This window comes from Sapajus apella, unplaced genomic scaffold, assembly GCF_009761245.1.
Source record: "Sapajus apella isolate SASKATOON/1434 unplaced genomic scaffold, GSC_monkey_1.0 scaffold25, whole genome shotgun sequence".
In the NCBI taxonomy this organism is placed as follows: domain Eukaryota; kingdom Metazoa; phylum Chordata; class Mammalia; order Primates; family Cebidae; genus Sapajus; species Sapajus apella.
In genome coordinates this window covers 8,321,317-8,335,102 of record NW_022436965.1, presented here as the reverse complement: position 1 = coordinate 8,335,102, position 13,786 = coordinate 8,321,317, and the positions used below count along the sequence as shown (strand labels likewise).

Below are 13,786 nucleotides of genomic sequence, written 5' to 3'. Positions count from 1 at the left end.
TTTACATTCCCACCAGCAGTGTACAAGTGTTTCCTTTTGTCCACATTCTCACCAATATCTGTTATTTTTTGGCCAGGGGAGGTAGCTAACACTTGTAAACCCAGCACTTTGGGAGGCCAAGGTGGAAGGATCGCTTAAGCGTAGGATTCAAGACTGGCTTTGGGCAACAAGGTGAGACCTCGCTTCTACAAAAAATTTAAAAATTACCTTGTGTGGTGATACCCACCTGTGGTCCCAGCTACTAAGGAGACTGAGGCAAGGAAAGCCACTTGAGCCCAGGAGTTCTAGGCTACGGCAAGCTGTGTTCATATCCCTGTACTGCAGCCTGGGTGACAGGGTCAGACACTGTCTCAATAATAATAATAATATAAATAAAATAAAACATCTGTGGGTTTTTTTTTGATATTTTAATGAAAGCCATTCTGACTGGTGACAGTTGGTATCTCAGTGAGTTTTTAATTTGCATTTCTCTGATGATTATTGATGTTAATCATTTTTTCAGGTGCTTGTTGGCCACTTGTATTTCTTCTTTTGAGAAATGTCTGTTGATGTCCTTGGCCTAGTTTTTAATGGGATTGTTTATTTTTTTTCTTCTTGAATTTAGTTTCCTGTAGATTCTAGATATTAATCCTTTGTTGGAGGCAAAATTTGTAAATCTTTTCTCCCATTATGTAGGTTGTCTGTTTACCTTGTTGATAATTTATTTTGCTGTGCAAAAACATCTTAGTTTAAGTTCGATTTGTCTATTTATGTTTTTGTCACATTTGCTTTTGGAGTCTTTATCATAAATTCTTTGGCTAAGCTAATGTCCAGAATAATTTTTCTTAGGTTTCCTTCTGAGTTTTTTTTAATATATGTATATAGTTTCAGGTCTTACATTTATGTCTTTAATCCATTTCCTTTTAAATTTCGTATATAGTGAGTGAGAGGGGTCCAGTTTCATTCTTCTGCATATAGCTAGCCAGTTTACCCAGCACCATTTATTGAATAGGATCTCTTTCCCCCATTCTTTATTTTTCTCCACTTTATTGAAAATCAATTGGTTGTTGGTATGTGGCTTTATTTCTGTACCATGATGTGTGTGTCTATTTTTGTACCAACACCTTGCTGTTTTAGTTACTTTACTTTGCAGTATAATTTGAAGTCAGGTGATGTGATGCCTCTGGATTTGTTCTTTTTGCTTAGGAGTGTTTTGGCTATTTGGGCTTTTCTTTAGAGTCATATTAGCTTTAGGATTGCTTTTCTAATTCTGTGAAAAATGATGTAGGTAATTTGATAAGAATTGCACTGAATCTGTAGATTGCTTTCAGTAATATGGTCTTTTTAACCATATTGATTCTTCCAGTACATGAGTATGGGAAGTTTCTCCATTTATTTGTGTCTTCTACCGTTTATTTTGTAAGCATTTTGTAGTTTTCTTTGCAGAGATCTTTCACCTCCTTGGTCAAATGTGTTCCTAGTTTTTATTTTTTTGTGTGTGGCTATAGCAAATGAAAGGAATTTTTTTTTTTTTTTTTTTTTTTTTTTTTTGAGGCAGAGTCTTGCTTTGTCTGTCACCCAGGCTGAAGTACAGTGACTTGTTCTCGGCTCACTGCAACCTCCACCTCCTGAGTTCAAGCAGTTCTTCTGCCTCAGCCTCCCAAGTTGCTGAGATTACAGTTTCCCACCACCACTCCAGGCTAATTGTTTTATATTTTTAGTAGAGACAGGGTTTTACCATGTTGGCCAGGCTGGTTTCGAACTCCTGACCCAAGTGATCCACCCGCCTCAGCCTCTCAAAGTGCTGAGATTATAGGCATGAGCCACCATGCCCGACTGGAATTTAATTCTTAATTTGTTTCCCAGCTAAAACATTTTAAAAGTATAGAAATGCTACCAATTTTTGTACATTGATTTTGTAACCTGACACTACTGAGGTTATTAATCAGGTCTAGGAGTCTTTAGGGTTTTCTACGTATACAATCATGTAGTCAATGAACAGATAACTTGACTTTCTCTTTTCCATTTTGGATGCCTTTTATTTCTTTCTCTTGCCTGATAGCTCTGGCTAGGACTCCAGTACTTGTTGAACAGTAGAGGTGAGAGTGGACAGCCTTGTCTTATTCCAGTTCCTAGGGGAAATGCTTTTAACTTCTCCCCATTTGTTATGATGTTGGCTGTGGGTTTGTCATAAATAGCTCTCAGTGTTTTTACGTATGTTCTGTTCATGCTTAGTTTTTGTTTGTTTATTTTTGTTTTGAGCCAGAGTTTCACTTTGTTGCCCAGGCTGGAGTGCAATGGTGCGATCTTGGATCACTGCAACCCCTGCCTCCCAGGTTCAAGTGAGTCTCCTGCCTTAGCCTACTGAGTTGCTGCGATTACAGGCATGCACCACCACACCTGGCTAATTTTTGTAGTAGAGACGGGGTTTCACCATGTTGGCCAGGCTGGTCTTGAACTCTCAACCTCAGGTGATCCACCCATCTCAGCCTCCAAAGTGCTGGGATTACAGACATGAGCCACGTGCCCAGCCAGTTTTTTGTTTTGTTTTGTTTTGTTTTTTGTTTTTTTTTAGGGTATTTATCATGAATGGATGTTGGATTTTATCAAATGTTTTTCTGCATCTATTGAGATAATCATATGATTTTTGTTCTTCCGTTTATGTGGTGGATCACATTTATTGATTTGTGCATGTTAAACCATCCTTGCCTCCCTGAATGAAGCCCAATTTATCATAGTAAATTAACTTTTCGGTATGTTGTTGTTTCTGGTTTGCTAGTATTTTGTTGAGAATTTTTGCATCTATGTTCATCAGGTATATTAGCCTGTAATTTTCTTTTTGTTTTTGTTGTATCCTCGCCTGGCTTTGGTATTAAGGTAATACTGGATTTGTAGAATGAGTTAGGAAGGGATCCCGCCTCCTGGGTTTTTTGGAATAGTTTGGTAAGAATGGTTCTGGCTCTTCTTTGTACGCCTACTTCATTTTGCATACAGGGCCACAGGTCTTAGTACCATATAGTGTTTTCTACTGCTGACAGCGTTAGATAAACCTTTACTAAAGTTTAATACCATCTTCATTAGTTTCCTATTTCTTTGTAACAAAGTAACACAAATTTAGGAGCATACACAATGAAAACTTACCATTTCACAGTTGCTGTGGGTCAGGAATCCAGTAGGAGTTAACTGAGTCTTCCGCTCTAGAACCTGCTCTCAGTGCTTGGCACATAGCTTTCATAGATAAATCACAACGTGACTGAGTTTTCCAGGCCAGCAATAGTGAATCCTTGATGATTCACCTTCTTCTAATGGGCTCATCTGACTAGCTCAGACCTACCCAGGACAGTCTTCCTCTTGATTAATTCAAAGTCAACTGATTAGTAACTAAGCATAGAATTGATATTTCCTTATATTAACTGTCCAAGCAACACTCAAGGGTAGAGGATTAACCTGATTGTGTACACCAAAGGCAGGAATCTTGGGGACCATCTTAGAATTCTACTTTCCGCACCATCTAATTATCCTTTTCATCCATTACCATAGTTACAATATAATTATGTACACAGTTATTTGTATTTTTCTCATTATTTTATTGCCAAACCTTGTATAGTTCCTTGAAAATAGTAGCTCTTCAGAATTCCTAAATATATTAATTAATCCCTTGGTCATTTTGATTGGAGGTGAAAAATTTTCTTCATCTATTGATCACAAGTTTAAAAATAAGTGTCCTTCATTGGATCTTTACTTTTGTGAAATTTAGCAGTGAACGTTTTCTTTCTTCACTCTTCCCAACATCTGAAGGTGAATTCTTTCTAATGTTCTGTGCTGCAGTGTAATTCCTCGACTGGTATTTTAGGTAGGTTTCAATGAGAAATAGATGGAAACCCAAGTTGGGATAGTTTAAAGAGGGTTTAATAAAGGTTCTTCTGGGCCGGGCACAGTGGCTCGTGCCTGTAATCCCAACACTTTATGGGGCTGAGGCAGGTAGATCATCTGAGGTTAGGAGTTCAAGAGCAGCCTGGCCAACATGATGAAACCCCATTTCTATTCAAAATACAAAAAATTAACTGGGCGTGTTGGCAGGTGCCTGTAATCCCAGCTACTCAGGAGGCTGAGGCAGGAGAATTGCTTGAACCTGGGGGATGGAGGTTGCAGTAAGGCAAGTTGGCACCATTGTACTCCAGCCTGGGTGACAGAGCAAGACTCTGTCTCAAAAAATAAATAATAAATAAATGTACTTTTCTGTGTACAGATATGGACAGAGTATAAGGAGCTCATAAGGGGCACTTGAGTAATTGTCAGAGCTGTTAACTGCCTCTAGGCCCCAAAGGGAGGTGGGACATGAGGCATGATACTTTGTTATATGAAAGCATGAAAGCATAGTGAGTTGAATGGTGGCACCCAAAAGGATAGGTCCAAGTCCTAACCCCTGGAACCTGTGGATGTGATCTTACTTGGAAAAGAGTATTTGCAGATATAATTTAAGTTAAGGACCTCCAGATGAGCTTACCCTGGATTTGGGGTGGGCCTTAAAGGCAATGGCAGGTGTCCTTGTAAGAGAAAAGCAGAAGCAGATTAAATGCACAGAGATACAGGAGAAGACAATGTGAAGATGGAGGCATACATGGGAGTGATGCAGGTATAAGCCAAGGAACGCCAAAGATTACCTGCAGTCAGAGGAAGCCAGGACAGAGATGTGCAGCATATTTTACAGCAGAGCATCTGTGAGGAACAAACCCTGTCTACACCTTGAAACACAGTTGTTGTTTTTACAAATAAAAAGCCAGTTATTCCTCACATTTATTGAAGAAACCATTTATAATATGTATTTAATTCTCACATTCCATATTTCTGTTTCTAGAGCCTCTTTTAAGCTATACTGTATTGATTTATGGACCTGTGGTACTTGCTTGCTCCTAGATCACACTATTTTAATTCTTGAATTAATTTCATAATGGACTGTGAAAGCTGACAAAGCAATTTTCATCCTCATTTTTTTCTTCTGGGGAAAAAAGGACCCCACTGTTCTCAGTGTTTCTTTCTCAGATATATTTTACAATGGGTTTGCTGAATGTTGTTAAAAATCATTTTGGGATTTTTTTTGGAGGGGAGTACATTTAATTTAAATATGTTTCTGCAAATGCAGGTATATTAGCTGCAAGACATATTTTATGAGATACTATGTTGGGAGAAATTCACTAATTATCAGAGATTTGCTTAGCAGCTTAGAACTAAGATATGAATGACTTGATAAGATCAATAAGGAATTATTTACCATGACTGTATTCAAGAATGGCAATAAAAAAATGAGAGCCCAGATGATAAATAATGGGAAAGAGCCCAGTAATTAGACATAACCCAAGAAACAAGGAGAATTAGATGCATCTTGTCTCAAGCTCCAGTCTGACCTGCACCCAAAATGTTAGCGTGGGTATGGAAGCCCAGCATCCTCTGTTTACCCAGGGCAGCCTAGGATAGAGACAGAAAGTGTGACGTGCACATGCTCTTTAGGAGGCCTGGGGATTGTTGCAGTGTTCCACTCATGCACACAGGGGCTTCTTGCCGCCTGCGTTCTGCCCATCTTGTTTTCCAGATCGGTCACGCTTCTCCACCTTTCTCTGCAGAGAAGTCATGAGAGCCCAGACAGCAGAAGCAGGGGCTTGACTTTCAGAGCGTATGTTCCTGTTCTGTCTCTGACCAGCCACAAGTCTTTGGGCACAGGCACCTGTGGAAGCCTTCAGTTTTTTATATGTAAAACGGAGACATCTGGAAAGCCAACAGGACGTACCTCGTAGAGGTCCAGTGAAGGATGATACTCAGAGTAAACTAATCCCCTGACCAGGTCAGTGGAGCTTATTTTACACACAGACCCACTGCTACGTGATGCAGTCTTAGCCCTTGGCTTCCTCTCCCGAGAGTTCACAAAGGAGACACTACATTTAGGAGAGACTGTCAAGGGAGGCGCTGGAAGAAAATGAGACTTTATTAGGCATGAACTGTGCGGAGGACAACATTATATTCTGGAACATGCAGAGGAAATGGGTAACTAGGATATGGTAAATTCCCTGCTGTTCAGGAGCCTTCCTTGTAGTTGGTGGGGCAAAACCTCCTGGAGTGGAGCAATATGAGATACAGAGTGAAGGAGAGTGTATCAGCAGCATGGGCAATGCAGATATACATGAGTTGCCCAAGAGCTCCAGACCCAAGGAGTTTATGAGAATTTTCTGGAGGAGGACTTTTTGGTGTAAGTGGTACAGGAAATTTATTTCTGAGTGTAAAATGACACCGTGTAGTGAAAATGTGACTGCCGATGCGTTTTATGGAGCGTGTAATCTGGAAAGGCTCAAGTGTACGATGCAGTAAATCAGGATCTAGTAAATTACTGCTGGGGCTAGTGGTCGTTAAACAAGTAGAAAAACACTTTGCTTTGGCTGGATTAGAGGTCAGGAGTAAGAGGTGTGGTGGCATTTAGTGAAAGTTTGGATTATGGAGACTTGAAAAACTGTGATGTAAATTTTAATTCTCACTTTATTTGCAGAGTCTGAAACTATGCTAGTCCACCCAAGTTAAAAATATATATGAGATTCTTATTTCAGTCAGGTAGGGTAAGTGAATGGTACTCCATCTGTTTACGCCATTTCACCTTAGCTGGCCAACAATGAACCCATCATTGCAATCTTGATTTGTGAAGTCTTTATTCTTTAGGTAAAAGCTGGATGGGCAGCTGGTGCTGGCATCGCTGCTGGGCTCCACCCTCTTTTTTCAGAGGCCTCCCTTTGATTGTTCTCTTCCTGCTATGGATATTTCTTGGCCACCTTCCTACCCCTTTGGGTCTCTTCCTCCTCTCCCACTTCCACATAACCCCATCTGTGCCCTCGCTTCAGGTTTCTCTCTCCCTATCTCCTCAGCAGTCTGATGCTCAGATACAGGGACAACAGTCAGGGCCAATTACTGTCCTTCAGGGCCATTCCTTTCACTGGGGACCAGAAAGGGTGCCATGCTCGTGGCTGAGGAGCCCACAGGAGGAAGGCAAGGTGGATGATGTGCCAGCCACTATAGACTCTGTCTCAGGGGAGCTCTTTGAAAAAAGGAGGACCTGGTCCTCTTTCTCTGACTGCTCCACTTCCTGCAGCAACTTGTAGAAGGGTCCCGGAGGGCTTGCGTAATACGGAGCTTCCTTGGGCCCCGTCAGCTTCAAGCTGGGAGCGTAACAACGATGCCAAAAGGAAGAGAAGCCGTAGATTCCCAACAGGCACGAGGCATCGATCATCACATGCCAGCAGAAGAAGGTGGTGACAAACATGATGTCACTGATGTCATCGTCCTCCCATGGGTAGCCAGAGACAGGTCTGTATAGAATAAAGCCTGCCTGCATCAGCCAGGAGCCCATCATGAGGATCAGAAAGGTCTCCATCAGCTGGAGATGACACATGTTGGGAGCCCACAGCTCTGCAGTGAACACCAGCAACAGCAGGAACACCACCAGGATGAGCAGAGAGTGCACGTGCAGCTCCACCCTTTCTGAGTATTTTTATTTTTCTCAGACAGAGTATCCCTCTGTCATCTGGGCTAAAGTGCAGTGGCACAATCTCAGCTCACTGCAACCTCCACCTCCCAGATTCAAGCAGTTCTCCTGTGTCAGCCTTCCGAGTAGCTGGGATTGCAGTCCCGCGCCACAATGCCGGGATAATTTGTTTGTATTTTTGGTAGAGATGGGGTTTCGCCATGTTGGCCAGGCTGGTCTCAATCCCCTGACCTCATGATCTGCCCACCTCAGCCTCCCAAAGTGCTGGGATTACAGGCACGAGCCCCGCACCCAGCCCTTCTGAGTCTCTAACATGTGACACCATCAGCAGCAGGAGCTCATAGATGATCAGGACCAGGGTACCTTTTTCTAGGCCCACACACCTCTGAGGCAGCACATTCTTGCTCATGAAGTCCACGCAGCCATTGAGAGTGAGGAGGATGAACATGGTGAGGTGCTGCCACTCTTTGGGGTACATGAACCTTGATAGCATCTGCTTTCTCATCAGTACCATCCCGCCATCTAGACACATACAATGTTAAGAGAGAGCGTGTCATTATCTTCAGTAATCCTCCATAGGCTATTTTCCACAGCCTGGCACATCTTTGCTTATTCCTGGGAGGGCACAAAGGATACAGGAGACAGCCTTTGAGTATCATGGCCTTGGAGACCACTGTGGCCTGATATAGTCCGTAAGAGAAAAGAAATACCTCTGGGTAAAAATGGCCAATGAACTTCCCCATGGAATAGAGGTCTCTCTGACTGAAGAGTGAACAATACTCAGGACCTCTCTGCCCTCCTTTCCCTCACAGGCCCCTGGAGTTTTGGGCTATATATACAGAGCTAAGTTCTACCTACTTTTATCATCTCCTTCTGCCCACTGCTCCCACAGAATGGAAAATTCTGGATAGGAGCCTAGGTTTTTAGTGAGGTAGGTCTCATTGTTGCATTTCATTCTAGTACACTGGGAACTAATTGAGTTCTGCCAAAGTATAAAAATAAATATTTTTTAGGATGCACCTGTGGGAATTTCTGGTCTCAGGAGTTCTGTTTTGGGGTCCTTGAGGACCTTCTGGTCATACTTGTCCCTTTCTCTAATTACTTGCTTCCTTCTGCCCCTGTTCAATGCTCAGAATAGGAGGAGAGAGGTGCCTGAGCACGGAGATTATGCAGAGAAGGCCTAGGTTACTCACAAACCCTCATGCATCCTTTAAGGCTCCTTACTTGGCCAGGCGCAGTGGCTCAAGCCTATAATCCCACCACTTTGGGAGGCCAGGGCAGGCAGATCTTGACGTCAGGATTTCGAGACCAGCCTAGCCAACATGGTGAAACACCGTCTCTATTAAAAACACAAAAACTAGCTGGGCATGGTAGCAGGTGCCTGTAATCCCAGCTACTCGGGAGGCTGAGGCAGGAGAATCATTTGAACTCAAAATATACCCTATTTAACCCCTGACAACTGGAACAGGGGCGTCCACAGTCAGAGGAGGAGGAGGGCAGAAGTGTGCACTAGAACACCAGATGTTTGTGGCTTAAAATGAAATGGATGCAGAATAAATAGCCCCAAATAAACTTCTATCTGTGGTGTCCAGTCCCCCTCCTTGGCCAGGCATCAAGGCTACGTGTTGTTCATTTAACCACGAACATCCTAATCTCAGGACTTTGAAGATAGTAATCACCCATCTCAAACCAGACACTGCCCACAGTAGCTGAGAAAGAAGCCAAAGGTGGTGAATGATTAGCAGAACTGCCAGGCAGCTCCAGAGCCTGAACACAGCGTACCAGGAAAGCTGTTTTGTTGGGGAAACTCAGACTGACCAAAGGAGCCAAGGAGGCCCTTCTACTCCATAGTGAGACTCCCCCCACGCCTGTCTCCCCAAAGCACCATCCTATAGTCCCAAGGGGCCCCATGGGGCCCCAAGCACAGCCTTTACCACTGTATCTAGCGTCATGAAATGCTCCAGTGAGCAAGAAGGTCCTCAGGAATCCAGTAAAGATGAATTTACTAATGGTGATGACATAATCTTGTCCTCACAGAGATTACAGTATCACTAAAAGTGTAGTACACATACACACGAAATATACAAGCCTATGTGAAAGAGTTATTTGGAATTAGAGAGTGTCATGCCGAGTGATGTGTAGAATGCATTTTAGAGGATTTTAATAAGAAGATTTGTTTGTGGGGAAGGTATAAGGAATCATCTCTGGACATGTCATAGAAAACTTCCCATTACTGGGGATGGAGGCAGCAGACCACCATGGCACGTGAATACCTATGTAGCAATCCTGCACGAACTGCACATGTACCCCAGAACTTAAACTATAATAATAGAAAAGAAAACTACCCATTGCTATGTTTTACTATAAGAATCTTTACTAAAGATTCTTTCAAAATCACCTTTTTAATTTGTCCCACTTTGGTTGCTCAAGTTTTCCTCACCGTATTTGTCATCATTAATGTTTATAATTTATTTTGTCTCATTAGGAAACAGCTCCAGGCGACGGAAAACCAGCTGCCTTCATCAGAAACTCACAGGTGGCATTTCTATGGGGAATCGACACAAGGTCAGAGTCCAGGACTCATCTGTCCAGACTTTTTTCTTAATAGTTCAAACATGGGTGAGCTACTCTAATAGCATCAACAGAGAAATGTTTTGTTTGCTACTCTAGAACCACCCTCCACCCTTACCCACCCTCTATGCCTCTGGAGGCTGCACTTGACGGACGGCAGTGACAACCTTCTTCACACTCTGGTTTCTGCTTGGGTTTGTTAAAGGAAGGCACAGGAAGAAAGAAGGAGGGTGGTGAGCCGAAGGAGGGTGGGTCTGATGTAGCCGTTCCCAGGTAGCCTCTCTGCTGAGTGCAGAGAATGTTTGCATCACCTACAGAGGGCCCCAGCTCCAGCAGGAGGCCAGCTCCTGTAGCTAGAGCTAACCCTCAGGTCTGGTCAGCAGCTTCCCTGTGCGTAGGTGTGGTTAATGGCTCTTCACTGTTGCTAACCCTTGGGTATGTTAGCATCCCTGCCAAGATCGTTTTAAATGGCTCCTTTAGTTAACACTTAACAGTTTTACCCCATTTGAGTGTGCAATTCTGGGTCAATGATTGATAAGAGTAACAGACATCAAGGGTGGCCTCAAGAGTGGCCCTCAAGAGAGAATTCTGGGACGAGGTTGCTCTCACACTTGAAAAATACATGGATAACCTCCTTGCCAGGGAAAAGGAAGCATTTCATCTCTAAGTTATGGAGGCATCACAATTACACCATCATTGCACAGACGGAAGTGCAAGTGAGGGCAGGGGGTTGGGAGAGGAAGTGGCTTTGAAAAATTGGTACGATGGTGACAATAATGATTACACAAATTTTGGGTCAGCTAACTCCTTTTGGTGCCCTAGATACATGTGTCTGGTAGCCACTAACTACACGTGTCTATTTACATTAAAATTAAGATTAATTGAAACTAAATAAAATTTAAAATTCAGTTCTTCAGTCACATGAGCCACATTTCAATTACTCAAAAACCGCATGTGGCTAGTGACTGCTATATTCTAGGCCAGCACAGGTAGAGAACACTTTTATCACTGCAGAAAGTTGTATTGGACAGTGCTGTCCAAGGGAGTGTACAGAGTGAAAAGAAAAATTGAAGGCCTTAAATTCTCCATTCAGAAGATGGGTGGAAAATGAAAACACTTTTATGCCAGCTTTGAAGGAATCCCTCATTTCTTCTGTTTGCATGGCAGATATGGCAATGATTACATCAAGTGCTGTATTATATGGCTTGTACAGTGGCAGAGCCAATCAAATGCTTGTTCATGCCAGTCTCTAAGACTAAATTAAGTGCTCTAGTGGGAGAAGGAATGACATCCTGAGATATGAGAGGGAGAAACAGGTGAGGCTAAAAACTTTGTTTTATGTTTTTTTGAGACAAGGTCTCACTCTGACACCCAGGCTGGGGTACAGTGACACAATCTCAGTTCACTGCAACCTCTCCCTCCCAGGCTCAAGAGATCCTCCCACCTCAGCCTCGTGAGTAGCTGAGACTACAGGCCCGCACCACCATGCTTAGCTAGTTTTTGTATTTTTAGTAGAGACGGGGTTTCACCATGTTGGCCAGTCTGGTCTCGAACTCCTGACTTCAGGTAATCCACCTGAGTCAGCGTCCCAAAGTTCTGGGATTACAGGCGTAAGCCACCGTGCCTGGACAGGCTGAAAACTTTGAACTCCTTAATCCTCTATGACCTCTTTTTTTAATTGAGGAAACCCCCCTTCCCACCATAAAGAACACCTTCCCTCTGTATAAACACCTTTCAATGACTATGCCTGGGAGAATGTCAGCCCCATGGGATGCTGATCTCTATAGGATCCACTCCCACTTCCCTAATTACCTCCAGGACCACAACAAGAGTAGATCCCAAATAAGGATGTACAAGACCTGGTCTGAGGTGGGAGAGGAAACTGATACACTAAAATAATTATGAGACGTTACCAACCAGTTTTGGCCAGAGTTTGGGGAGGATGGATATGAATGAACCCTAAAGCTGTTTGACCATGCAAAGTAAAATTGAAGATCTGACTGAGCCACATTTATCAATATGAGTTTTCTTCCCTGAGATTCTGAATCTGATGTGTTGGCTTGAGCAAATAGAAGTAGCATGTAAAGTTTGCTAGGTTGGCCCGTCGGTGGCCTGCAGTCAGTAGAATTGACATTTTGGAAGTTCCTGGTAAACACTAGAGAAGCACTGCCAAACAGAACTTTCGATTTCTACGATGAATTTTGTATGGTGTGTGCTGTCCAATGCAATAACTTCTAGCCACCTGTGGCTATTGAGTACTTAAAATGTGACCAGAACAACTGAGACACTGAATTTTATTTTATTTTAATTAATTTAAATTTAGCACATAGGGCTAGTGGCTACTGTATTGGATAGTGCCACTCTAGTTGAAAAAGTCTGAAGGCTCAGGGGAATTGGCAATGTTAGGGGAACCTATAAGGGCAACTAGCTCAGCCACCCCTTAATCATAGTCCCTGGAGGGTTTGGAAGAGATTTTCTTTTTCTTCTGATTCTACTCTGGCTGTAATCTAGAGCCTCTGATATATGGCGTTACCATTCACTTCCTATTAGTTTTTCCATTTTTATTTTTACTTTAACACAAAAGTTACCTAGAAGAATGTCTTAATTTCCAAATAAATTGTTTTGTTTCCTTTTACCATTCTTTCTATGTTGATGTTATTTCTGCTTTGGGCAGGGTGGTAGGGAGCAGGGGAATGTATTTTTTCCTTAATAAATGTTCCTTGAGCAGTATTCAAATCTTCAAAATAATTAATTCAAATCTTCAAAATTAATTTAAAAATAATATTTATTAATTTTGTATATGATATCCTAATTTCTTAAATGAATATATTATTACGTTCTTTGACCATGGCTCTGTATTATTTCTCTTTATTTCTATCAGCATTTATTTAATGCTTATATTTATATATGTATAAATAAAATGCCACATTGTCAATGCGTTAAGATTCATAACTTATATTTTTTTGGTGAATTGAATACAATTGAAAGAAAATATCTTTGTCACTCTTAATTGTTAATGCTTCTCATCTCATTTTCTTTTGTCAGATATTAGCATTACAGCATGTGCTTTCTTTTATTATTTACCTAGTATATTTTAGTGCCTATTTTTCAGCCTTTTTGTGCCCCTTCAGTTTAAGAATCTGTCTTTTAAATACTAGTTTTACACTATAGTTGAGGCTATTCAGAAAATCTGTGTTACTTTGACAAAGAAACTTAAGATACTTAAATTTATTGTGATCATTAATGTATTTAGACTTACTGATATATTTTGGACCCCAGTTCTTCCTTTAAAAAGAATTCTGTAGGAATGAGTAACGTACATTTACTAGAATTAAAATTTCCCCTAAAACAAAGATAAGTGTGTTAGAATTGAAGGTTAGAGAAGCCTGAGATGTCCTATGTTTTCAGCCTTTCTCACTCCTACAGCTCCAGCTTTGTAAAACTTTACAAACAATCCCATTGGATCTTAAGAACCTTGACATACCATATAGGCACGTAACAAGCACAGACATCCTTGGTTTCTCATAGCACCAATAGTTTGTGTGAAGCCTCTACTCTTTTGCTCCTCAAATAAATGAATTACATATATGAGATTTAGTTAACATCAAGACCTTACCTCACTGGCATCTCACACAGAGCAGCACTACCAAATGCAGCAGTTATTGGCTAGTGTCTTTTCTCCATGTTATGAAAGACAAGAACATTTTGAGATAC

General features: G+C 41.8%; 1 protein-coding gene and 1 pseudogene across 2 annotated transcripts; one reads left to right on the top strand and one right to left on the bottom strand.

Moving 5' to 3' along the window:
* Nucleotides 1–6,855: 6,855 nt before the first annotated feature.
* LOC116560038 (transmembrane epididymal protein 1-like) lies at nucleotides 6,856–8,160 on the bottom strand. Its single transcript, XM_032291217.1, is given in 3 exon segments — nucleotides 6,856–7,493; nucleotides 7,798–8,031; nucleotides 8,033–8,160. Coding segments are annotated over 3 exon segments (906 nt in total). The 3' UTR covers nucleotides 6,856–6,949.
* A 719-nt stretch (nucleotides 8,161–8,879) lies between these two features.
* Nucleotides 8,880–11,483, top strand: LOC116559948 (annotated as a pseudogene). The gene is made up of 4 exons (XR_004272709.1): nucleotides 8,880–9,351; nucleotides 9,548–9,563; nucleotides 9,987–10,066; nucleotides 10,715–11,483. The product of XR_004272709.1 is annotated as an uncharacterized LOC116559948 (transcript).
* The last annotated feature ends 2,303 nt before the right edge of the window (nucleotides 11,484–13,786 follow it).